This window comes from Trachypithecus francoisi, unplaced genomic scaffold (genome assembly GCF_009764315.1).
Source record: "Trachypithecus francoisi isolate TF-2019V2 unplaced genomic scaffold, Tfra_2.0 Contig01461, whole genome shotgun sequence".
Classification (NCBI taxonomy): Eukaryota; Metazoa; Chordata; class Mammalia; order Primates; family Cercopithecidae; genus Trachypithecus; species Trachypithecus francoisi.
The window spans coordinates 7103018-7127899 of NW_022681433.1; the positions used below are offsets into that span (position 1 = coordinate 7103018).

General features: G+C 38.1%; 1 protein-coding gene across 5 annotated transcripts in view; it reads left to right on the forward strand.

Annotated features, from left to right (window-relative positions):
* Positions 1 to 24653, forward strand: part of CCDC169 (coiled-coil domain containing 169) — a 77422-nt gene extending 52769 nt beyond the window's left edge. For 3 of the 5 annotated variants that reach the window (XM_033235280.1, XM_033235290.1, XM_033235300.1), the window contains one exon: positions 20578 to 20800. In XM_033235280.1, coding sequence (XP_033091171.1) covers positions 20578 to 20677 — 100 coding nt within the window. In that variant the 3' untranslated portion in view covers positions 20678 to 20800. Of the gene's footprint in view, positions 1 to 20577; positions 20801 to 24482 lie in introns of those variants that run through there. The other 2 variants (XM_033235275.1, XM_033235286.1) reach the window with 2 other exon arrangements.
* The last annotated feature ends 229 nt before the right edge of the window (positions 24654 to 24882 follow it).

Below are 24882 nucleotides of genomic sequence, written 5' to 3' on the forward strand. Positions count from 1 at the left end.
TCCCCACTTTTTGATGGGGTTGTTTGTTTTTTTCTTGTATATTTGTTTGAGTTCTTGTAGATTCTGGATATTAGCCCTTTGTCAGATGAGTAGGTTGCAAAAATTTTTTCCCATTCTGTAGGTTGCCTGTTCACTCTGATGGTAGTTTCTTTAGCTGTGCAAAAGCTCTTTAGTTTAATTAGATCCCATGTGTCAACTTTTGCTTTTGCTGCCATTGCTTTTGGTGTTTTAGACATGAAGTCCTTGCCCATGCCTATGTCCTGAATGGTACTACCTAGATTTTCTTCTAGGGTTTTTATGGTATTAGGTCTAACATTTAAGTCTCTAATCCATCTTGAATTAATTTTCATATAAGGGGTAAGGAAAGGATCCAGTTTCAGCTTTCTACTTATGGCTAGCCAATTTTCCCAGCACCATTTATTAAATAGGGAATCCTTTCCCCATTTCTTGTTTCTCTCAGGTTTGTCAAAGATCAGATGGCTGTAGATGTGCGGTATTATTTCTGAGGACTCTGTTCTGTTCCATTGGTCTATATCTCTGTTATGGTACCAGTACCATGCTGTTTTGGTTACTGTAGCCTTGTAGTATAGTTTGAAGTCAGGTAGCGTGACGCCTCCAGCTTTGTCCTTTTGACTTAGGATTGTCTTGGCAATGCGGGCTCTTTTTTGGTTCCATATGAACTTTAAAGCCGTTTTTTCCAATTCTGTGAAGAAAGTCATTGGTAGCTTGATGGGGATGGCATTGAATCTATAAATCACCTTGGGCAGTATGGCCATTTTCACGATATTGATTCTTCCTATCCATGAGCATGGTATGTTCTTCCATTTGTTTGTGTCCTCTTTGATTTCACTGAGCAGTGGCTTGTAGTTCTCCTTGAAGAGGTCCTTTACATCCCTTGTAAGCTGGATTCCTAGGTATTTTATTCTCTTTGAAGCAATTGTGAATGGAAGTTGATTCCTGATTTGGCTCTCTGCTTGTCTGTTACTGGTGTATAAGAATGCTTGTGATTTTTGCACATTAATTTTGTATCCTGAGACTTTGCTGAAGTTGCTTATCAGCTTAAGGAGATTTTGGGCTGAGACAATGGGGTTTTCTAAATATACAATCATGTCATCTGCAAACAGGACAATTTGACTTCTTCTTTTCCTAACTGGATACCCTTGATTTCTTTCTCTTGCCTGATTGCCCTAGCCAGAACTTCCAACACTATGTTGAATAGGAGTGGTGAGAGGGCATCCCTGTCTTGTGCCAGTTTTCAAAGGGAATTTTTCCAGTTTTTGTCCATTCAGTATGATATTAGCTGTGGGTTTGTCATAAATAGCTCTTATTATTTTGAGGTACGTTCCATCAATACCAAATTTATTGAGCGTTTTTAGCATAAAGGGCTGTTGAATTTTGTCAAAAGCCTTTTCTGCATCTATTGAGATAATCATGTGGTTCTTGTCTTTGGTTCTGTTTATATGCTGGATTACGTTTATTGATTTGCGAATGTTGAACCAGCCTTGCATCCCAGGGATGAAGCCCACTTGATCATGGTGGATAAGCTTTTTGATGTGCTGCTGAATCCAGTTTGCCAGTATTTTATTGAGGATTTTTGCATCGACGTTCATCAGGGATATTGGTCTAAAATTCTCTTTTTTTTGTTGTGTCTCTGCCAGGCTTTGGTATCAGGATGATGTTGGCCTCATAAAAAGAGTTAGGGAGGATTCCCTCTTTTTCTATTGATAGGAATGGTTTCAGAAGGAATGGTACCAGCTCCTCCTTGTACCTCTGGTAGAATTCAGCTGTGAATCCATCTGGTCCTGGACTTTTTTTGGTGGGTAGGCTATTAATTGTTGCCTCAATTTCAGAGCCTGCTATTGGTCTATTCAGGGATTCAACTTCTTCCTGGTTTAGTCTTGGGAGAGTGTAAGTGTCCAGAAATTATCCATTTCTTCTAGATTTTCTAGTTGATTTGCATAGAGGCATTTATAGTATTCTCTGATGGTTGTTTGTATTTCTGTGGGGTCGGTGGTGATATCCCCTTTATCATTTTTTATTGCGTCTATTTGATTCCTCTCTCTTTTCTTCTTTATTAGTCTAGCTAGCAGTCTGTCAATTTTGTTGATCTTTTCAAAAAACCAACTCCTGGATTCATTGATTTTTTGGAGGGTTTTTTGTGTCTCTATCTCCTTCAGTTCTGCTCTGATCTTATTTCTTGCCTTCTGCTAGCTTTTGAATGTGTTTGCTCTTGCCTCTCTAGTTCTTTTAATTGTGATGTTAGAGTGTCAATTTTAGATCTCTCCTGCTTTCTCTTGTGGGCATTTAGTGCTATAAATTTCCCTCTACACACTGCTTTCAATGTGTCCCAGAGATTCTGGTATGTTGTATCTTTGTTCTCATTGGTTTCAAAGAACATCTTTATTTCTGCTTTCATTTCGTTATGTACCCAGTAGTCATTCAGGAGCAGGTTGTTCAGTTTCCATGTAGTTGAGTGGTTTTGATTGAGTTTCTTAGTCCTGAGTTCTAGTTTGATTGCACTGTGGTCTGAGAGACAGTTTGTTATAATTTCTGTTCTTTGACATTTGCTGAGGAGTGCTTTACTTCCAATTATGTGGTCAATTTTGGAATAAGTGCGATGTGGTGCTGAGAAGAATGTATATTCTGTTGATTTGGGGTGGAGAGTTCTATAGATGTCTATTAGGTCCGCTTGGTGCAGAGATGAGTTCAATTCCTGGATATCCTTGTGAACTTTCTGTCTCGTTGATCTGTCTAATGTTGACAGTGGAGTGTTGAAGTCTCCCATTATTATTGTATGGGAGTCTAAGTCTCTTTGTAGGTCTCTAAGGACTTGCTTTATGAATCTGGGTGCTCCTGTATTGGGTGCATATATATTTAGGAGAGTTAGCTCTTCCTGTTGAATTGATCCCTTTACCATTATGTAATGGCCTTCTTTGTCTCTTTTGATCTTTGATGGTTTAAAGTCTGTTTTATCAGAGCCTAGGATTGCAACCCCTGCTTTTTTTTGTTCTCCATTTGCTTGGTAGATCTTCCTCCATCCCTTTATTTGGAGCCTATGTATGTCTCTGCATGTGAGATGGGTCTCCTGAATACAGCAGACTGATGGGTCTTGACTCTTTATCCAGTTTGCCAGTCTGTGTCTTTTTTTTTTTTTTTTTTTTTTTTTTTGAGGCGGAGTCTCGCTCTGTCGCCCGGACTGGAGTGCAGTGGCCAGATCTCAGCTCACTGCAAGCTCCGCCTCCTGGGTTTCCGCCATTCTCCTGCCTCAGCCTCCCAAGTAGCTGGGACTACAGGCGCCCGCCACCTCGCCCGGCTAGTTTTTGTATTTTTAGTAGAGACAGGGTTTCACCATATTAGCCAGGATGGTCTCGATCTCCTGACCTCGTGATCCGCCCGTCTCGGCCTCCCGAAGTGCTGGGATTACAGGCTTGAGCCACCGCGCCCGGCCGTCTGTGTCTTTTAATTGGAGCGTTTAGTCCATTGACATTTAAGGTTAATATTGTTATGTGTGAACTTGATCCTGTCATTATTATATTAACTGGTTGTTTTGCTCGTTAGTTGATGCAGTTTCTTCCTAGCCTCGATGGTCTTTACGTTTTGGCATGTTTTTGGCTGGTACCGGTTGTTCCTTTCCATGTTTAGGGCTTCCTTCAGGGTCCCTTGTAAGGCAGGCCTGGTGGTGACAAAATCTCTAAGCATTTGCTTATCTGTAAAGGATTTTATTTCTCCTTCACTGATGAAACTTAGTTTGGCTGGATATGAAATTCTGGGTTGAAAATTCTTTTCTTTAAGAACGTTGAATATTGGCCCCCACTCTCTTCTGGCTTGTAGAGTTTCTGCCGAGAGGTCTGCTGTTATTCTGATGGGCTTCCCTTTGTGGGTAACCCGACCTTTCTCTCTGGCTGCCCTTAAGATTTTTTCCTTCATTTCAACTTTGGTGAATCTGGCAATTCTTTGTCTTGGAGTTGCTCTTCTGGAGGAAAATCTTTGTGGCGTTCTCTGTATTTCCTGAATTTGAATGTTGGCCTGCCCTACTAGGTTGGGGAAGTTCTCCTGGATGATATCCTGAAGAGTGTTTTCCAACTTGGTTCCATTTTCCCCCTCACTTTCAGGCACCCCAATCAGACGTAGATTTGGTCTTTTGACATAATCCCATACTTCTTGCAGGCTTTGTTCATTTCTTTTTCTTCTTTTTTCTTTTGGTTTCTCTTCTCGCTTCATTTCATTCATTTGATCCTCAATCGCTGATACTCTTTCTTCCAGTTGATCGAGTCGGTTACTGAAGCTTGTGCATTTGTCACGTATTTCTCGTGTCATGGTTTTCATCTCTGTCATTTCGTTTATGATCTTCTCTGCATTAATTAGTCTAGCTGTCAATTCTTCCACTTTTTTTTCAAGATTTTTAGTTTCTTTGCGCTGGGTACGTAATTCCTCCTTTAGCTCTGAGAGGTTTGATGGACTGAAGCCTTCTTCTCTCATCTCGTCAGAGTCATTCTCTGACCAGCTTTGATCCGTTGCTGGCGATGGGCTGCGCTCCTTTGCAGGGGGAGATGCGCTCTTATTTTTTGAATTTCCAGCTTTTCTGCCCTGCTTCTTCCCCATCTTTGTGGTTTTATCTGTCTCTGGACTTTGATGATGGTGACGTACTGATGGGGTTTTGGTATAGGTGTCCTTCCTGTTTGATAGTTTTCCGTCTGACAGTCAGAAGGACTGTCTGTTGGTCTGTTGGAGATTGCTTGAGGTCCACTCCAGACCCTGTTTGCCTGGGTATCAGCAGCAGAGGTTGCCGAAGATAGAATATTGCTGAACAGCGAGTGTACCTGTCTGATTCTTTCTTTGGAAGTTTCCTCTCAGGGGTGACACCACCCTGTGAGGTGTGGGGTGTCAGACTGCCCCTAGTGGGGGATGTCTCCCAGCTAGGCTACTCAGGGGTCAGGGACCCACCTGAGCAGGCAGTCTGTCCGTTCTCAGATCTCAACCTCCGCGTTAGGAGATCCACGCCTCTCCCCAAAGCTGTCAGACAGAGTCGTTCGCGTCTGCACCGGCCCCCGCTCTTTCCCCTAATGGACTGCAGCTGTGCGCTGTCCGCAGAGGTAGAGTCTACAGAGACAGGCAGGCTTCCTTGAGCTGCTATGAGCTCCACCCAGTTCGAGCTTCCCAGCGGCTTTGTTTACCTACTTAAGCCTCAGCAATGGTGGGCGCCCCTCCCCCAGCCTCGCTGCTGCCTTGCGGATAGATCACTGCAGATGGCTGTGTTAGCAGTGAGGAAGGCTCCGTGGGCATGGGACCCTCCTGGCCAGGTGTGGGATATATTCTCCTGGTGTGCCTGTTTCCTTAAAGCGCAGTATTGGGGTGGGAGTTACCTGATTTTCCAGGTGTTGTGTGTCTCAGTTCCCCTGGCTAGGAAAAGGGATTCCCTTCCCCCTTGCGCTTCCAGGTGAGGTGATGCCTCGCCCTGCTTCAGCTCACGCTGGTCAGGCTGCAGCAGCTGACCAGCACTGATTGTCCGGCACTCCCTAGAGAGATGACCCCAGTACCTCAGTTGAAAATGCAGAAATCACCGGTCTTCTGTGTCGCTCGCGCTGGGAGTTGGAGACTGGAGCTGTTCCTATTCGGCCATCTTGCTCCGCCCCTCCCTAAATAAAGTTCTTAATAAACACCATGCACACTTTCAAAAAAAAAAAGAAAAAAAAAAAGAATCTTCCCTTTGCATTTACACTTTGGCTTAACTGTTTGGCACAAGAGGCCTAGCTTTCAGCCCATCTCAGCTTTCAACATACCTTCCTCACTAAATGACTAAGCTTATCATTTCTAGCCAAATTAAAGTGAGAGATGTGCAACTCTTCCTTTTACTTCAGCAACATAGTAGGGTTATTAATTGGCCTAATTTCAATATTGTTGTGTCTTAGTGAATGGAGAAGCCTAAAGAGAGAGAGAGAGACCCAGCAATGGCTGGTTGGTAGAGCAGTCAGAACATATATACCTTTATCAAACAGTTTGCTGTTTTATATGGGCGTGGTTTATGGTTCTCCAAAACAATTACAGTAGTAACATCAAAGATCACTGATCACCATAACAGATATAGTAACAATTTAAAAGTTTGACATATTGTGAGAATTACCAAAATATGACACAGATATGAAATGAACATATGCTATTAGAAAAATGGTGCTGATGGACTTGCTGAACAGAGGGTTGCCACAAGTCTTCAATTTGTAAGAAAATGCAGTATCTTTGAAGCACAATAAAGTGAAGCATAATAAGACAAGGCATGCCTAAACAATTACAGCATCAGCCCTACCCCTTTTAGTCAGGAAATATGTTCACTGGAGTGGACACTAAAATAAACATAGATGACAGTGCAGTTTAAACTGTTTTCCTATGTAAATAAAACCAATTTAAGATAGATAAAGAACAGAGGGCCTGGTGCAGTGGCTCATTCCTGTCGTACAACATTTTGGGAGGCTGAGGCGGGAGGATTGCTTGAGGCCTCAAGTTCAAGACCAACTTGGGAAACATCGCAAGACTCTGTCTCTACAAAAAATTAGAAAAATTGACTGGGTATGATGGTGTGCACTGTAGTCCCAGCTGCTTGGGAGGCTGAGATGGGAGGATCACCTGAGCCCAGGAGTTCAAAGCTGCAGTGAGCCACGATTGCACCACTGCAATCCAGCCTGGTTGACAGAGCAAGACACTGTCTCTTAAGAAAAAAAAAATAGGAAAATGTTTTGTGAGTTTAGAAGGTTATACCTACATGCAATTTTCCCTGGTCCTAAATACAGAATTACTCAGGTAATCCTTGTCTGAGTAACTTTATCCTATGTAGGGGAAAACATTAATATGTAACTTAATACTGTAAAAAATTGAGCCAAGATGTGAATCAGCTATAAGTCAGAATCCTTTTTAAATATAGGTCAAGGTAAGAGCCACTCAAGTATAGCAAATTTCCTTGGTGGAAATTAATGAGGTAGCAACATTTTGTCCAATAACCACTGTGTCTGAGTCCCCAAGACCACTCCCATCCATATTCAATGGTTCACTAGAAGAATTCATATACTGTCAGAGTCCCCAAGACCACTCCCATATTCAATGATGCACTAGAAGAATTCATAAGGATTGGCATATATTTGTACTTATGGCTAATATATATTTCCTTCCTTCCTTCCTTCCTTCCTTCCTTCCTTCCTTCCTTCTTTCCTTCCTTCCTTCCATCCTTAGCTAAGGAAAACAAAGCAAAATCAACAAAGGGATAAGGCTCATGGGATGAATTCTCAGAAAATTAGGCTCAAGCTTCCGAAAGTTTTCTCCAAGTTAGGGCCACATAAGACATACTTAATTCCTCCAGCAAAAAATTACAAGTATGACAGTGCTTGAAGTTTTATCTACCAGAGAAGCTCATTAGATACTTAGCACCTAATGTTTCTACTGGGAGCAGATCACATAGGCTTCCTCTGCCTGGCATGCACCAAAATTCCAGACTCCCAGAAGGAAAACATGTGTTCAGTATAAACCACATTGTTTGTACAAACAGCATAGGCACAGTAAATCATTCTTTTCATTTGGGAAAAGGTTTATGTCAGTATAGGGAACTGTTTACCAGTAAGTTTTCAGATACTCGCAAGCAAGCTTTTCCAAAGACAGTAGTCTCAAGCCTGCTATGTTGACTTTTCTGCACAACCACCCTAAATATTTTTAATTAATATCTTGAAGTTCAGATTTATTTTCCAATTCATATCTGTTCTAAAAATATATTACCTCTGTTATTCAAATTTGCTTAAATAGTGAAGAGGGAAATATTTCAAAAATGAAAGTTAAACTTCTTTATTCTAATCATATATTAGCACATACACACATATATGTCACCAGAATATAGGTCTGCGAGGGCAGTTTGGTTTTCCATTGAATATTGCTGGGAGTTGGATCTCTCAGGGAGTAGACTCTGAAACAGGAATCAGCATGTAGGAAGTTTATTTGATTTATTTATTTATTTAGTTATTGAGATGGAGTTTAGCTCTTGTTGCCCAGGCTGGAGTGCAATGGCATGATCTTGGCTCACTGCAACCTCCGCCTCCCAGGTTCCAATGATTCTCTTTCCTCAGCCTCCCGAGTAGCTGGGATTACAGACACAGCTAATTTTGTGTTTTTAGTTGAGACGGGATTTCTCCATGTTGGTCAGGCTGGTCTCGAACTCCTGACCTCAGGTGATCCTCTCACGTTTGCCTCCCAAGGTGCTGGGATTATAGGTGTGAGCCACCGCGCCCGGCCTTATGTATTTATTTATGTATTTATTATGAGATGGGGTCTTTGTAACCCAGGTTGGAGTGAAGTGGTGCAATCTCTGCTCACTGCAACCTCTGCCTCCTGGATTCAAATTATTATTCTACCTCAGCCTCCCAAATAGCTGAGATTACAGGTGTGTGCCACCATTCCTGGCTAATTTTTGTGTTTTTAGTAGAGACAGAGTTTCACCGTATTGCTCAGGCTGGTCTCAAACTCCTGACCTCAAAAAATACTCCCGCCTCAGCCTCCCAAAGTGCTGAAATTGCAGGCATGAGCCACTGCACCTGGCCAGGAAATTTCTTAGTGAGCATTCTTAGGATCAGCACCTGTGGGGGAAGGCTAGGAACCCGGTTTGGGCAGAGGGAGTAGGGCTATTGCGCAGCCACAGTCCCATGTACCAAGCTGATTTATCCATGACTCAAGTGTGGGCCTTTTCTTCCTCTGGCAGGATGACCCATACTCTTATCCCTGGGGAATCTGAGCTTCTGTTTATCATGTCCTTTCCAGGTCATGGCTAAGATAGTTGTCCACTTACTGTCAAAATTGGGCAAGTTACTACCAAAGGACAACCAAGTAGATCACCTGGGTGCCAAACTCATTCCTCCCCACCCCCTTATGTAGCAGCAGCGGTGAATCAGGCTGATGATCAGCTTGTCTGTGAAGCCCTCCACACCACAGGTCTGAACTGAGCTTAAGGCGCTGGTGCATTGAGGTGGATGACATGGTCTGGGATACCTGCCCATTCAGCTGGTTTGTGCCCTCCAGCACTGCTTGTGCTTGATCCCAGATCAATCACTTCTACCTCTGATGAAACTTAATGTTGAATACAGTGCCTGGCATATATTTGTGTTTAATAATTTTTGAATGAATTTATGACTAAATGAATGGCCAAATGGAAAAAAAAAAACCTTCACTCTCTGAAATTATAAACAATGCAAGTCATTCATCTCATAGAAACATAGAAATATCTCTATAATCATCCAAATTAATGGATGATTAGATAATTGGTACTACCTCAAAATATTGTTTTTCTTACTGGCTTAACTCTGGAAGTTAGTATCCTCCTTTTGTTGATGACTCAAATTTGAGTCTTTAAAGGAAGTTATGGTATTATGCACCTCACATGGGATATCCAGATGGCCAAAGGACATGTGAAGAGAGACTCAGCATCATTACTCATCAGCAGAATGCAAATTAAAATTACAAGATATAACCACAAATTTTGAAGATGGATGATTTCAAGTGTTGTCAAGGATGTGGAGGAATAGGGGATTCTCATACACTGCTAGTAGGAGTATAAATTTATACAACCACTTTGGAATACTCTATTAGTTTGTTTTCACACTGCTATAAAGAACTACCTGAGACTGGGTAATTTATGAAGAAAAGAAGTTTAATTGAATCACAGTCCCACAGGCTGTATAGGAAACATGGTTGGGGAGGCCTCAGGAAACTTACAACCATGGTGGAAGGGCGAAGGGGAAGCAAGCACCTTCTTCACATGGCAAAGAAGAAGAGAGAGTGAATGGGGAAGTGCTACACATTTTCAAAAAACCAGATTTCGTGAGAACCCACTATCACAAGAACACTAAGGGGGAGATCCGCCCCCAGGATTCAATTATCTCCCCCCAGGTGACTCCCCCAGCACCAGGGATTACAATTCAACATGAGATTTGGGTTGGGGACACAGGGTCAAACCATATCAAATACATTTTAGCATTATTTTCTATATTTAACTGATCATATACCTTCTCTATAACCCAACAATTCCAGTAATATATCAAATAGAATGGTGCATACATTTACACCAAAAGAACAAGAATATTCATAGCAGCTTTATTTTTGACAGTTCAAAACTGAATATAGCCTAAATGTCCATCAGTAATGGGATGGATAAAAATTATATATATATATATGAATAATAACAGCAATACAAACAAACTATAACTCATACAACGTTATGGATAATTCTCAGTATTGAGTGAAATAGGTCAGAAGTAAAAGAATATGTACAATGTGATCCCATTCATTTAAAGTTCAAAGACAGACAAAACTGTGATGTCAGAAGACAGGCTAGTAATTATTAATACCAATGGGAAGGAAGAAGTGAATAATAATTGTGAGTGACATGATGCCATCTTCCAGTATGATGATAATATTCTAGTGATTGACCTAAGTGGTGGTTACATCAGTATTTGCTTTATTATAATTTATGAGTTGGTACATTTATGATTTATGAACTTTTAATCAAGTCTCCATGGCTTTTAATGTTTGCTTTGGTTGATATTCTCATACGTACTAATATTAAAATATTGACTTAATCCCATTTTTCCTAATGTTCAAAACAAATCAGAACATTTGAAAATACCCATGTAAATGTGAAATTCTCTTTTAAAAATCTAGCAGAAAGAGATAGTGCCTGATTTAATATTAGCTATTATAGTCCTACTATGTAGACATACTACTATGTATTATGGCCACAAATGAACAAGATATCTATACTGCTGTTGAAGGATGTATTCTAGAGATCTTTACATATACCAATTTGACAAAAGACTCTTTAAGATTAAATAGGAGGGCCGGGCGCGGTGGCTCAAGCCTGTAATCCCAGCACTTTGGGAGGCCAAGACGGGCGGATCACGAGGTCAGGAGATCGAGACCATGCTGGCTAACACAGTGAAACCCTGTCTCTACTAAAAAAAAAAAAAAAAAAAAACTAGCCGGGCAAGGTGGCGGGCGCCTGTAGTCCCAGCTACTCGGGAGGCTGAGGCAGGGGAATGACGTAAACCCAGGAGGCGGAGCTTGCAGTGAGCTGAGCTTGCAGTGAGCTGAGATCCGGCCACTGCACTCCAGCCTGGGCGACAGAGCGAGACTCTGTCTCAAAAAAAAAAAAAAAAAAAAAAAGATTAAATAGGAGAAACAGTCTTTTTAGGGTAAGTATTGTAAGTTGCCAAAAAGTCTAGACAAGTCAATAGCTAACTTTATTGACTGTGCCCCATGGTGTGTATTAACTATGAAAAATCATATTCCCAAAAGCAAGGAGCTCAAAACTGATACCACAGGAATAGTTCCTAAAAATAGAAAACTAAAGTTTATTTTTTTCTTTAGTGTGAAACCTCATTTTTTTCTGCTTATGGACAGTTTTAAAGTGACTAAAAGCCCTAAAGGAAGAAAATAACCAAGGAGCCGTTGGTGCCCTGGAGCAAAAGAACCTGAGGGAAATTGATTCTAGGACTTGGTAAGAGGCAGATTGTTAGGGGCACATCCTTCTGATTTTGATTTTGTTAAAAAGCAGCTACAGTAGAGATAACACAACCAAAATATCCAATATTAAAAGAATAAGTCAATAACTATGTTGATATTAGGAAGTTGCAAAAATTACATTCTAGGAAAGTACATAGCTGACATAGAAAAACGCTTACCTATAATAGTAAACAAAAATTACAGTACAAAATAGGTTAGTGAAATTGTGGATGACTTATATTTATGCCTCTTAGGTTTTATATAAGAATATGTATATTTTATAATCATTTTAAATAATTTTTTTATTAAAAAAGTCAAGAGACAGTCCAGATAGACTATGGAAATTCTTGAGTCAAAATAGCAGTATAAATACTGTATGACTAATACACTACAGTGTTTAAAAAAATAGTGAGAAGCAAGGTGGTACAGTAGTCCTCTCTTACCAAGGGAGATACATTCCAAAGACCACCAGTGGATACCAAAACCGTAGATAGTACTGCACCCTATGTATACTATTTTTTTACATACATAGGTATCTATGATAAAATTAAATTTACAAAATTAGGCATAGGAAGAGATTAGCAGTAACTAATAATACAACTTAATTATAACAGCATACTGTAATAAAAGTTATATGAATATGGTCTCTCTCTCTCTCTCTCTCTCTCAAAATAGCTTATTGTACCGTAATCACCTATATTTAGACTGTGGCTGACCACAGGTAACTGAAACTGTGGAAAGTAAAACCATGGATAAAGGGGGGACAAGTGTAAATGAAAATCAGCACTGACTTTGGAGCAGATAGACCAATCAGTTTTTGCCTCCATTTCTTATTATTTAATGTGGTTTTATATAAGTAACCACTCTCAGATTCCATTTTCTCACCCATAAGATGAAGAGATGAAACCCAAAACGAATGATTGGTATGAGAATTAGAGATTATTTTTTTAAATCCCTAGTTCAATAAACATTAACTGATCATTACTATAGTACTTTATTGAATATAAATAATCAGCAGAGTAACAATGTATTGATTTGTGAGGACAGAAAAATACATATGACAATAATTTGGAACTGCAAGTGACTGTTATGCTATTAATATATAAACTTGCAGGAGGCTTAGCCACTATTATTTATTTAAAAACCATAATACCCAGGAGCATAGAATGGTTTCCAAACTTTCTTGACTATGACTGACACCATATTGTGATCCTATACTCACATATATATTTATATACTTTACAATTTATGAAAGTGTTTTCTCTTACTATGTGATGCATATTGATATTTCTTTTTCTGTTTTTTTTTCTTTTCTTTTTTTAAAGAGACAGGTCTTGCACTGTTGCCCCGGCCAGAGTACAGTGGTATAGTGATTGCTCACTGTAACCCTAAACTCCCAGGCTCAAGAGATCCCCCTGCCTCAGCCTCCTGATAGCTAGGACTATAGGCATGAGCCACCATGTCCAGCTAATTTTTTTATTTTTTTGTAGAGAATATAGACAGGGTCTTGCCATGTTTTTCAGGCTGGTCTTAATCTCCTAGGCTCAAGCAGTTTCCCACCTTGGCCTCCTAAAGTGCTGGGATTACAGGCATGAATCACTGCACCTGGCCCCTTTTCTGTTCTTTTTATTAATATATATTCTTTTTCCTCTTCTGTTGTTTCCTTTTCTGTTATTTTTATATTGCTATTGTAATTCAGTAAATCAATCCACTAATGAGTTACATTCTGCAGTTTGGAAAACACTGCTCTAAAAGACATCTAGAAGATTAAATATCTTTTACCAGTAAAGTACCTCAGCTTCATCATTAGTGTCATTAGTCAGTTATTATTAAGACATTAGTGTCATCATGTTAGTTAGATCTTTTAGAAATGGGCCGTATTTTGGAAGCTACTCAAAACATCCTTAATGCAATAGAAAATCATTTCATGCTGTAAGTAATATCTATAATGAGCTATATTAATTAAATATAATAATTGAATGATTGTGATTAATTCCATATTTCACCAGAAGAAATCATTTTTTAAACATGATTAATAAACTAAAGAAAATTTTAACAGGAAATAAATTATTCCCAAAGCACATTTTGAAAAGTTATTTTATTGAGATATTATTCATATACCAAAAAAATTATCCTTTTAGCCTACAACTCTGTATCCTCAGCACTTCGAAAGGCCAAGGCAGGACAATCACTTGAGCCCAGGAGTTGAGCTGCAGTGAGCTATATTCGTGCCACTTCATTGCAGCTTGGGCAACAGAGCCAGACCTCATTAAAAAAATGTTTTTATATAAAAATAATAAAGTGTACAACTCAATGATTTTTAGTATGTTCATGGGGTCATGCAACCATCACTGCTAACTGATTCCAGAACATCTTCATCACCTCAGAAAGAAAGCCTATATGAATGAGCAGTTAGTTCCCAAACCTCCTTCCACTAAACTCCTGGCAATTACTAATCTGCTTTCTGTCTTTATGGTTTTCTCTGGTTTTGTTATTTCATATACAGTTGATCACGTGTCCCTTAATGATGGGGACATGTTGTGAGAAGTGTATCATAAGGCAATTTTGTCATTGTGCAAACATCATAGAGTGTGCTTACAGAAACCTAGATGGTAGAGCCTACTACACACCTAGCTATATGGTATAGCCTATTGCTCCTAAGTTACAAACCTGTACAGCATATTACTGTACTGAACACTCTGATAATTGTAATAATTGTAAATGTTAAGTGTTTGTGTATCTAAACATAGAAAAGGTATAGTACAAATACTATACAGTATTATCTTACAGTATTATCTTACAGGAATACTGTCATATATGCAGTCCATTGCTGACTGAAATGTTATGTGGCACATTTCCAAGTGTAAATGGGAGCATACACAATATGTGAACTTGTGTGTTTAACTTATGCCACTTAGTATAACATTTTCAGGGTTCATCCATGTTGGAACATATGCGAGTTCTTTATTCCTTTTTGTGGTGGAGTAATATTCCAGTTTTTGGATATACCACATTTTATTTACCAAATCATCAGCTGATAGATATTTATATGTTTACACCTCTTCACTATTTTGAATAATGCTGCTATGAACATCCCTGTACAAGTTTTGTGTGTAAATTTTTTTAATTCTCTTTGGTGCATGCCTAAAAGTGGAATTGCTGCATTAATTCCATTCTGTTTATCTTTTCAAGGAACTGCCAAGCTGTTTTCTGTAGTGGCTGTACCATTTTATATTTCCGTCAGCAATGTATCAGGGTTCCAGTTTCTCCACATCCTTGTCAACACATTGTCCTTTATTTAAAAGAAATGTAACCATCCTAGTGGATGTGAAGTGGTATCTTACTGTGGTTTTGATTTGCACTTTCCTAATGACTAATGATGTTGAACATCTTTTCTTGTACTTGTTGGCCATTTCTATACAGATAGCCTTCCATGTGCATGAATTCTGCATCCATGAATTCAACCAACTGTGGATCAAAAAAATTGGGGAAAAAACAATAATAATAATAATACAATAATAATAAATAATTTTAAGAACCAAATACAGTATAACATCTATTTATATAGCATTTACTTTTGTATTATATATTAGTAATCTAGAGATGAGTTAAAGTATACTGGATTATGCATGTACATTATATGGAAATATGACACCATTTTATGTAAGGGACTTGAGCATCTGTGAATCTTGGTATCCATAGGGGTCCTGGAACCAATCACCCATGGATATAGAGGGACAACTGTATCTTCTTTGGAGAAATGTCTATTCAAGTCCTTTGCCTATTATTAAATTGGCTTGTTTGTCTCTGTTATGTTGCATTGAGAGCATTTTATATTCTGGGTCTGAGAGCTTATCAGATAAAAGATTTACAATTTTTTTCCCCATTCTATGGATGGTCTTTTTACTTTCTTGATGATATCTTTAGAAACCCAAAAGTTCTCCATTTTGATAAAGACCATCATCTGCTTTTTCTTGGTTACTTGTGTTTTAGGTGTCATATATAAGAAGTCATTGCCTAACCTATGTTTTCTTCTGAGAGTTTTATAGTTTTAGCTCCCTTTTCCCCCATTTTGAGTTCATTTTTGTATATGATATGAGGTAGGCATCCAATTTCACTCTTTTGCCTGCATTTATTCAGTTGTCCTAGCACCGTAGGTTGAAGACACTATACTTTGCCAATTAAATGGTCCTGGCAGTCTTGTAAAAAAAAATTGACCATAACATATGGGTTTACTGTTAGACTCCCAGTTGTATTTCATTGATCTATAACCCTGTCCTTATGCCAATACCATGCTGTCTGGATGACTAACTTTTTAGTGAGTTTAAAATCAAGAAGTGTGAGTACTCAAATTTTATTGTTCTTTTTCAAGATTGTTTTGGTTATTCAGAGTCCCTTTAATTTCCACGTGGATTTAGGATCCACTTGTCAGTTTCTTCACAAAATATAGCTGGTGTTTTGATGAAGAGTGTGTTGAATCTGTAGATCACTTTGGGTAGTATTGCCATCTTAACAATATTAAGTCTTCTAATCCAAGAACATGAATTTCTTTCTATTTAGATCTTCTTTAATTTCTTTCATAGATAGTTTATAGATTTTAGTGTACAAATCTTGCAATTCTTTGGCTAAATTTATTCCTAATGCTGTATTCTTTTTGATGCAGTTTGAAATAGAATTATGTTTTAAATTTCATTTTAGGACTATATATTGCATTGTCTAGAAATACAGTTGATTTTTGCATATTGATCTTAAATCCAGAAACCCTGGATCTCATAAATGCATGCGTGTGTCTGTGTCTGTATGTGTATGTGTATGTGTATGCCCTAGTATTTTCTATACATAAGAACATGTCACCTAAATAGAGATCATTTTACTCCTTTATTTTCTTCTTCTTTTTTTTACTCCTTTTTTTTCTTCAATTTGGATGCCTTTTATCTATTTTTCTTGCCTAATTCTATACAATGTTGAATAGAAGTGGTAATAGTGAACGTCCTTAACTTGTTCCTTATCTTAGAGAGAAAGCTTTTGGTTTTTACGTTAAATATAATGTTGGCTGTAAATTTTGTTCATAGATTTTCTTTATTAGGTTTAGTGCTTAGAGATAAATTTATAGCTGTAAATATATTTTAAAGGAATCATTTCAAATAAAAAATCAAATCTTCTACCTTAAGAAACTTGAAAAAGAGGAGTAAACCAAACCCCAAACAAGCAGAAACAAGAAAATAAGAGTAATATTTGCCTCATAAAATAAGTAGGAAGGTGTTCTCTCCTATTTCATTTTTATGAAGTGTGCATGAAGGATTGGTTTTACATATGTATGATCTAATGTTTGGTAGATTTTACCAGTGAAGCCATCTGGTCTTGGTCTCAGTGGTTGCCCTGGGAATTACAATTAGGATATTAATTTATAACAATCTACTTTAGGTTCAAATGAACTTAATTTCAGTAGTGTACCAAAAGATCTTTCCTATGTAGCTCCATTCCCTCCACCTTACTTTGTGCTGTTATTGTCATACAAATTACAACTTTATACATTTTGTTTCCATCAACAGATTTACAATTATTGCTCATGCAGTGATTTTCTTAATCAGTTAGGAGATTTAAAAAGAATTACAAACAAAAACCATATTTATCCTATTTTTATGTTTACCTATGTAGTTACCTTTACTAGTTTCCTTTATATTTTCATGTGAATTTACACTACTATCAAATGTCCTTTTATTTCAACACAAAAATCTACTATTTTTTATAGGGCAGGTTCACCGATGATTAATTCCTTCTGTTTTTCCTTATCTGGAAATGTCTTAATTTTTCTTTTATTTTAGAAGGATAGTTTTGTTGCATATAGGATTCTTAGCTGAAAGTCTTTTTCCTTTAGCACTTTGAATATTTCATCTCACTGCCTTCAGGCCTTCATAGTTCCTGATGAGAAATCAGTTGTTACTCCTATTGAAGATCCCTTATACAGACTGAGTTGCTTCATTCTAGCTGCTTTCAAGATTCCCTCTTTGTGTTGGCTTTTGATAGTTCGATTATGATGTGTCTGGATATTCATCTTGGAATTTGTTAGGTTTCTTAAATTTGTAGATCAATATTTTTAATGAAATTTGGGAAATTTTTAGCTATTATTTTTCAAATAATCTATCTGTCCTTTTCTCTTTACCTTCTCCTTCTGGGACACTTATTATACATGTGTTGGTATAGTTGATGGTGTTTTACAGGTCTCTGAGACTGTTCAGTTTTCTTTAGTGGGGGCCATAGGCTCTTGCCCCTAAAGTTTACTAAAAATCACAGACATGAATCAGATTTATTAATAGGAGAAAAGGCACACACATTTATTTAATATGTATACATGGGAATCTTCAGAATGAAGACCCAACTTCCCAGTGAGTTATAGAAACTTATATACCATTTTGAGGTTACAGAAAGAGTAGGGGCTTAGATTCTGATTTTAAAAAAGGTTATAGGAGCAGGGAGAAGAGGTTTAGCAAACAAAGGTGGACTTTTTATGTAGATGAAGCCACCATCAAAGAGAATAGATGGTAAATGTTTCTTCTCAGACTTCTAAATGTGTCAGACTTTCAATCTCTCCTAGATCTGGGGAAAAGCATAGAAAGGGGAAGTGGCACAGCTGCATTAGTGGAGATTCTCCACATTAATGCAAATGTTCCCCACTTAAGACAGCTTTGTAAGGCTGTTTCTGCCTGCTGTCCAAGAGACTGACATTTCAAAATATGTCAAAGAACTATATTTTGGGGGAAAATATTTTAATTTCCTTCACTTTATTCTTTGTTATCTGTTGCTCAAACCAGATGATCTTAGTTGACAAATCTTTAACTTCACTGACTCTTGTGCCTGCTCCAATCTGCTGTTGAGCTCTTCTAGTGAATTCTTCATTTCAGTTATTTTCTTTTTCAACTCCAGAATGCCTATTTGGTTCTTTTTAAATAATTTCTTTCTCTTATTAGTATTCTTGATTTGGTGAGACATCATTCTCATAATTTCCTCTATAGATATGATTTCCTGTAGTTCTTGAAATATATTTAAACAGTAGATTTAAAGTCTTTCTCTCTATTAAGTCTAACATCTGGACTTCCTCAGGGAAAGCCTTTATTAGTCGCTTTTTTTCTTGTATAAGAGCCATTTTTTTTGTCTCGTCTCATATATTGTAATTTTTTTTTTTTTTGAAAACTGGATGTTTTTAAAAATATAACGTGGCCACTCTGTATATTAGTTTCTTTCCCCTCCCCAGGGTTTGTTGTTGTCAGTGTTTTTGCGGCTGCTTGTTTAGTGACTTTTCTGAAATAATTATGTAAAATCTGTATTCTTTGTTGGGGTGGACACTGAAGTCTCTGCTGAGTTAGCTTAGGGGTCAGCTAATGATTGAACAGATTTCTTTAAATGCCTAGAATCAATAAATCTCCTAGCCTTTGCTGATGGGCTCTGTGTGTGTGTGTTGGAGCATGCCTTCAGCAGCTGGCCAGGCAAATTACAACTCTACCTTATTCTTTACTTCCTGCTTGTGCAGAGCCTCAAGGTCAGCCAGAGGCAAGAGCTTAGGGACTTTTCAGGCCTTTCCTGAGTATGCACACAGTCCTATGCATCCCCACAGTTACACATGTGTATGCTCTTCTAGATTCCGAGAAATATAATGGAGCTTATTAACACTCATTGCACAGCTTTTCCTTTTTTTAAGAGACAGAGTCTCACTCTATTGCCGAGGCATGATCTCAGCTCACTGCAACCTCTGCCTCAGGCTCAAGTGATTCTCATGTCTCATCCTCCCAAGTGGCTGAGATTACAGGCATGCAGCACCACGCCTGGCTAATTTTTTTCTTTCTTTCTGTTTTTTGTATTCTTAGTACAGGTGGGGTTTCATCATACTGGCCAGGCTAGTCTCATACTCCTGGCCTCAAGTGATCCACTTGCCTCCCTTAGCCTCCCAAAGTGCTGGGATTATAGGTGAGAGCCACTGAGCCTGGCCTCTCAGCTTTTCCTTTTAAGCTTCCTGGTAAGCCTATTTTTTTCCTCAATTGTTATCTACTAACTCCTGGCAGCTCTGAAATTAAACAATGGTTTCTTATTGTTCCATGCCCCTAGGGAAAAGGCTATTTACACTGGACCATCTCCAAGTTAGGTCAAATAAAGATAGCTTTGTAAGTGGTCTTTCAAGTAATCACCAGACTATTTAAATAATGAAACTCCTCTCGGAATGAAATAGGTGTTAAAGGAGCTCCAGCCCTATTCTGCCCCTTATGGTGTCTGCCAGGCTACTGGGTTTTCTCTGCAATTGTGCACTGTTGGTTTTCAAGGCTACCATGGAGCTGGGGATGAGAGCCAGGGGAACAGTGGATAGGCATAGGGCAAGTTAAAATGCTACAAAGCTCAGTGTTGGAAGTTTCAGCCATTTGTTTCTGTTGTTGTTATTTTATACATTCTCCAGGATTGTTGCAACATTTTCGTTAATTTCCAGAGTTTTGATAAAGTTGCTTCTAACCATATTTGCCAATTTGTCATCACTTTTATGCAGAAGAGAATTTTATCCTTCATTTTAATGAGGAGAAAATGACAGGTTCTTACTCATCATTTTACTGCCATCACCCCTTAACTAAGAAAGTTTTTAGGAAATTGAAGTGGCCTTTTACTCTCTCAAGTCAGAGTGTAAGGTAGGTTGGCTTTTTAATGCCACATAAGTCATTAATGGAAAAAGGATCTCATGGAAATCTAAGAAAAGAAATTCATGGATCTGTCTTACCCCTCATTAGATAGAACTTTCCACATTAGGGCACCTGACATGCTGCTTCCCAGTCTTTGAATTATCTACCCTTAAGCTGTATGCCTCTGTAGCTGTGGAGATGATATGCTGTAACAGAAGGCTGCCTAAGATTTGCACTGTAAGCAGAAACTATTCACAGGAAGGTTTCCATGTGAGGGTCTATCGGGGTAGAGGGTGGGGAACAAGGTACAATATACCTTTCTCCCTGTGTGGCCTATAATGTTTTTGTTGTACATAATGGTGACTGAAAAATTATGATTAACACTTATTTATTTCAGTGGAAGATATAATCCAGCTAAGCAGAAGACAGTGAGTGCCAAGAAAGGACCAGTAAAAAAGATTACAAGATCAAACCATCTTCCAGAACTCCATCTATGATTCCAGAACTGGGTGGATTTCTATTTCTTCCTTTTTCCATTTATAATATTCAACTTATGAAGTTAATGGTCAGCTCATTTCTTCAGGGAATAAAATAGATAAGAACTGCCAAATTTTTCTTTAGCTCCTTTTCCAGATGTGTATTCCTTTGTTTGCATAAAAGTAATTTTCTCCAGTGACTCTAAACTATGAAGTGCTTGAGAGTTTTAAAATATCGTAGGGAATCTGAAGGCTGGCATCGTTACACTTGCTTTTAATGATACACCCATGATCTGCTCTGATAGAAACATTGCTATTCTATTTGGTTTCTAGTTGACTGTCAGTGAAAAGTGTGTATTCATAAAACCCTTTTGCCATTTTGGGCTGGATCTTGCTCAGTTTTTTAAATTGCAGGTTTAAACAAAGTCGAAAATCAAGTCCATTTTAAGTTTTAACTTGAACTATTATGGTATTGTAGAACAACCTTAGATCATAAATAAACTTGTTTGTAGTCTCCACTCTGCCATGAACTTAGGAGATCTTGGGCAAGTCCCTTCACCTCTTGTTTATTTCCCACACCTGTAAAATGACTGAGGCAAAACTGTACACTTTCTGAGGTTTTTTACAATTCTAGAAAACCAGTATTTATTCAATCATAAGGTCCTACCACTTACTTAGCACTAGTGATTTAAGTCATTTTGTGACGTGTGGTAATTCATAGTGATGGACTAATTCTTTAGACCAAACTGCAATTGTTCACAATACTCAAGTCCAGACGTGGAGATAGAATGAGAATAGAAAAGAGTGCTTTTGAGGCATTTATAAAATGTATTGAATCCTCTCATTCGTGGTTAGACTGTTTTTGTCTTTTAGATAGTTTTTGTAACTGTCACCTAGGTCTGGAACATGTAACTTATTTGTCCACTTTAATAAGTGAAATCATTGGACTTCAAATGTATAGAAATCACCTAGAGATAAGTATAGTTTCCAGCTAATGGTGTTCTCATCCTATATCTGGCAGTAAACCTGAATTCAATTCTGTATCACCAGTAATGAATACCAAATGCATTTCTGTAACTACTTCTATAAAAGTTTATTTTCTTTCTTTAAGGAAGAATATATAAATTTCATATAGCCAAAAATATTTTAAGTTACTTTAAAATGTAATGTGGAAAAATATAAAGTAACTTTCTATAAATTATTCTACATTGGAATTATTCATAAATGTTTTCCCCTATTCTTTAGCTAACTATTGATATTAGGTGCCTTGACCCATATCATTAGACAAATATTAGATTTTTATGTCTTATACCATCTTTCTCAGCATTAGTAGAAAATTAATAATTAAAATAATAATTATAGGACGGGTGTGGTGGCTCACACCTGTAATCCTAGTACTTTGGGAGACCAAGGCAGGCAGATCACTTGAGTCCAGGAGTTTGAGAACAGCCTGGCCAACATGGCAAAACTTGTCTGTACTAAAAATGGAAAAAATACAATTAGCCTGGAGTGGTTGTGCACGCCTGTAATCCCAGCTACTCGGGAGGCTGAGGCATGAGAATCACTTAAACCCAGGAGGCAGAGGTTGCAGTGAACTGAGATCATGCCACTGCACTCCAGCTTGGGAGACAGAGCAAGACTCTGTTTCAAAAAAAAAAAAATCATTATTATAATAATTATAATTATCAATGAAAAATAAACACATTTTTTCCTTTCATACAGAGCTAAGTAAGCTATTGTGGGGACTATTGAGGAACATTTAAAGTTATCTCAATCACTGGGATAAAATATTAGTTGAACATCTTATCACAGGGACTGTATTACATTTAAGTGTTGGTTCTGCAGAAGCTACTTTGGGATACTTTTCAGATGCCATAAAATGTCTGTATTAAACAGAATGATGGAATGTTGAGAGAGTATAAAGAACTGAAATGAGGGACTCCAAGATCTGTATTCTAATACCAGTTTTGCCACTTATAAGCTTCTGACTTTGGTAAATAACTTTTCATATCTTTAGTTTTATCCTTTATAATTACTGCCTTGAGATTGCTGTGCAGATAAAGGGTACTTACCACATATTTATTTCTTTACTTCTTTATAGCCTCTTTCCCACTAGAAGGGATGTGAGTTAGCTTTTACTAATATAGAGGTATCAAAAAATACCTACAAGATAAAAGATGAAAATAAAAATTAAAATTTAGCAAGAATTTCCAACCAAGAAAAGTTTTAGTTTTAAGCCTTCTACCAGTCAGTGCAAAGAAGCAATGACTGCTTTCCTCTGTAGAAGGAATATACAAGTAGAGAAAAAGTTTTATCTAATTCTAAGCTCTGAAAATAATTTTGTCATAAAGAAAATGCAATTACTGGCCTGGCATGGTGGCTCACACCTCCTGTCACTTTGGGAGGGTGAGGCAGGTGAATTGCTTGAGCCCAGGAGTTCCAGACCAGCCTGAGCAACATGGCAAAACCCCATCTCTACAAAAAATACAAAAATTAACCAGTTGTGGTGACATATGCCTGTAGCCTAGTACTCAGAAGGCTGAGGTGGGAGGATCACTTGAGCCAGCCCAGGAGGTGGAGGCTGCAATGAGCCACTGTACTCCAGCCTAGGCAACAGAGGAAGACCCTGTCTCAAAGAAAAAGAAAAAAAATCTAATTATTTGCTGCAATAACTGCAGCAAAAATGACAGTTTAGGGTCTTCGATACTCAAACATGTATTGACTTCAGTAGTTGTTTTCTTTCATTGGAAAGTTCAGAAATCATAAAGCAAAACCATCAGTAAAACAACATAAAAAATTTTAAGATATCTAAATGTATTACAAAATATCAAGACATACCATTTTTAAAAACAAATTTTGCCATAATAAAAAAGACAGATCATGAGTACTGACATGAGTATGAAGAACCTGGAATCCTCATATGTTGCTGCTGGGGATGCAAAGTGATACAGCCACTTTGGAAAACTGTCAGTTTCTCAAAAGGTTAAACATGGAGTTACTATATAACACAGCAAGTCTCTTCGGTATATGCCTAAGAAAAATGGAAACCTATGTCCATGTAAAAACATGTACAGGAAGGTTTGTGGTACCACTATTCAAATAGCCAAGAAGTGGAAACAACCCAAATGTTCATCAGCTGATGATTCGGTAAATAAAATGCAGTATATTCCAGCAATGGATATTATTTGGCAGTAGAAAGGAATGAAATGCTGATATATGCTACAACGTGGGTAAACCTTGGAAACATTATCCTGAGTGAAATAATGGAATAACAAAAGACCATATATTGCATAATTCCATTTATATGAAATGTCAAAAAATAGGCAAATCCATAGAGACAGAAAATAGATCAGTAGTTGCTGAGGGTTGGCGGAAGGGTCGGTGATGGAGAATGACTGCTGATGGGTACAGGATTCCTTTTTGGGGTGATGAAAATGTTCTAAAATTGATTGCAGTGACAGTTGCACAACTCTGTGAAAGTAATGAAAACTGTTGTATACTTTAAGTGGGTTAATGGTATGTTTTGTGATTTATACCTCAGTAAGGTTGTTGTAAAAATGTTAAATATATGTTATTTTAATATTAATTAGTAGATAAATGTTAATGAAATATTATTTGATCTTTCTCAAAAATATGATCCTAAAAATACAAAAATGCATCATCACTAGTGCTATTACTGGGTATAGAGCTTACTTTTTATTTATTTGTGTGTGTGTGTGTGTGTGTGTGTGTAAAAATACAATAAACTGGTTGGAACATCTGCTTTGTTAGCATATTTGTACCTTCTCTGCCCTTATTCATGTTCTATTCACATCTCTTCACACAGACCCCTCTTAAAAGAAGAATTGGACCCTTTAGAGGTCAGCTGCTTGGAGACATTGGGTTTCAGTGCTGCCGGTGTGACTGGACCAGAGAACAGGACATGCCTTGGATAAAAAGCTCTCTGGTGGCCGGGCGTGGTGGCTCACGTCTGTAATCCCAGCACTTTGAGAGGCCGAGGCGGGCGGATCACAAGGTCAGTTGATCGAGACCATCCTGGCTAACATGGTGAAACCCCATCTCTACTAAAAATAGAAAAAAATTAGCCAGGCGTGGTGGCAGCGCCTGTAGTCCCAGCTACTCGGGAGGCTGAGGCAGGAGAATGGTGTGAACCCAGAAGGCAGAGCTTGCAGTGAGCTGAGATGCGCCACTGCACACTCCAGCCTGGGCAACAGAGTGAGACTCCA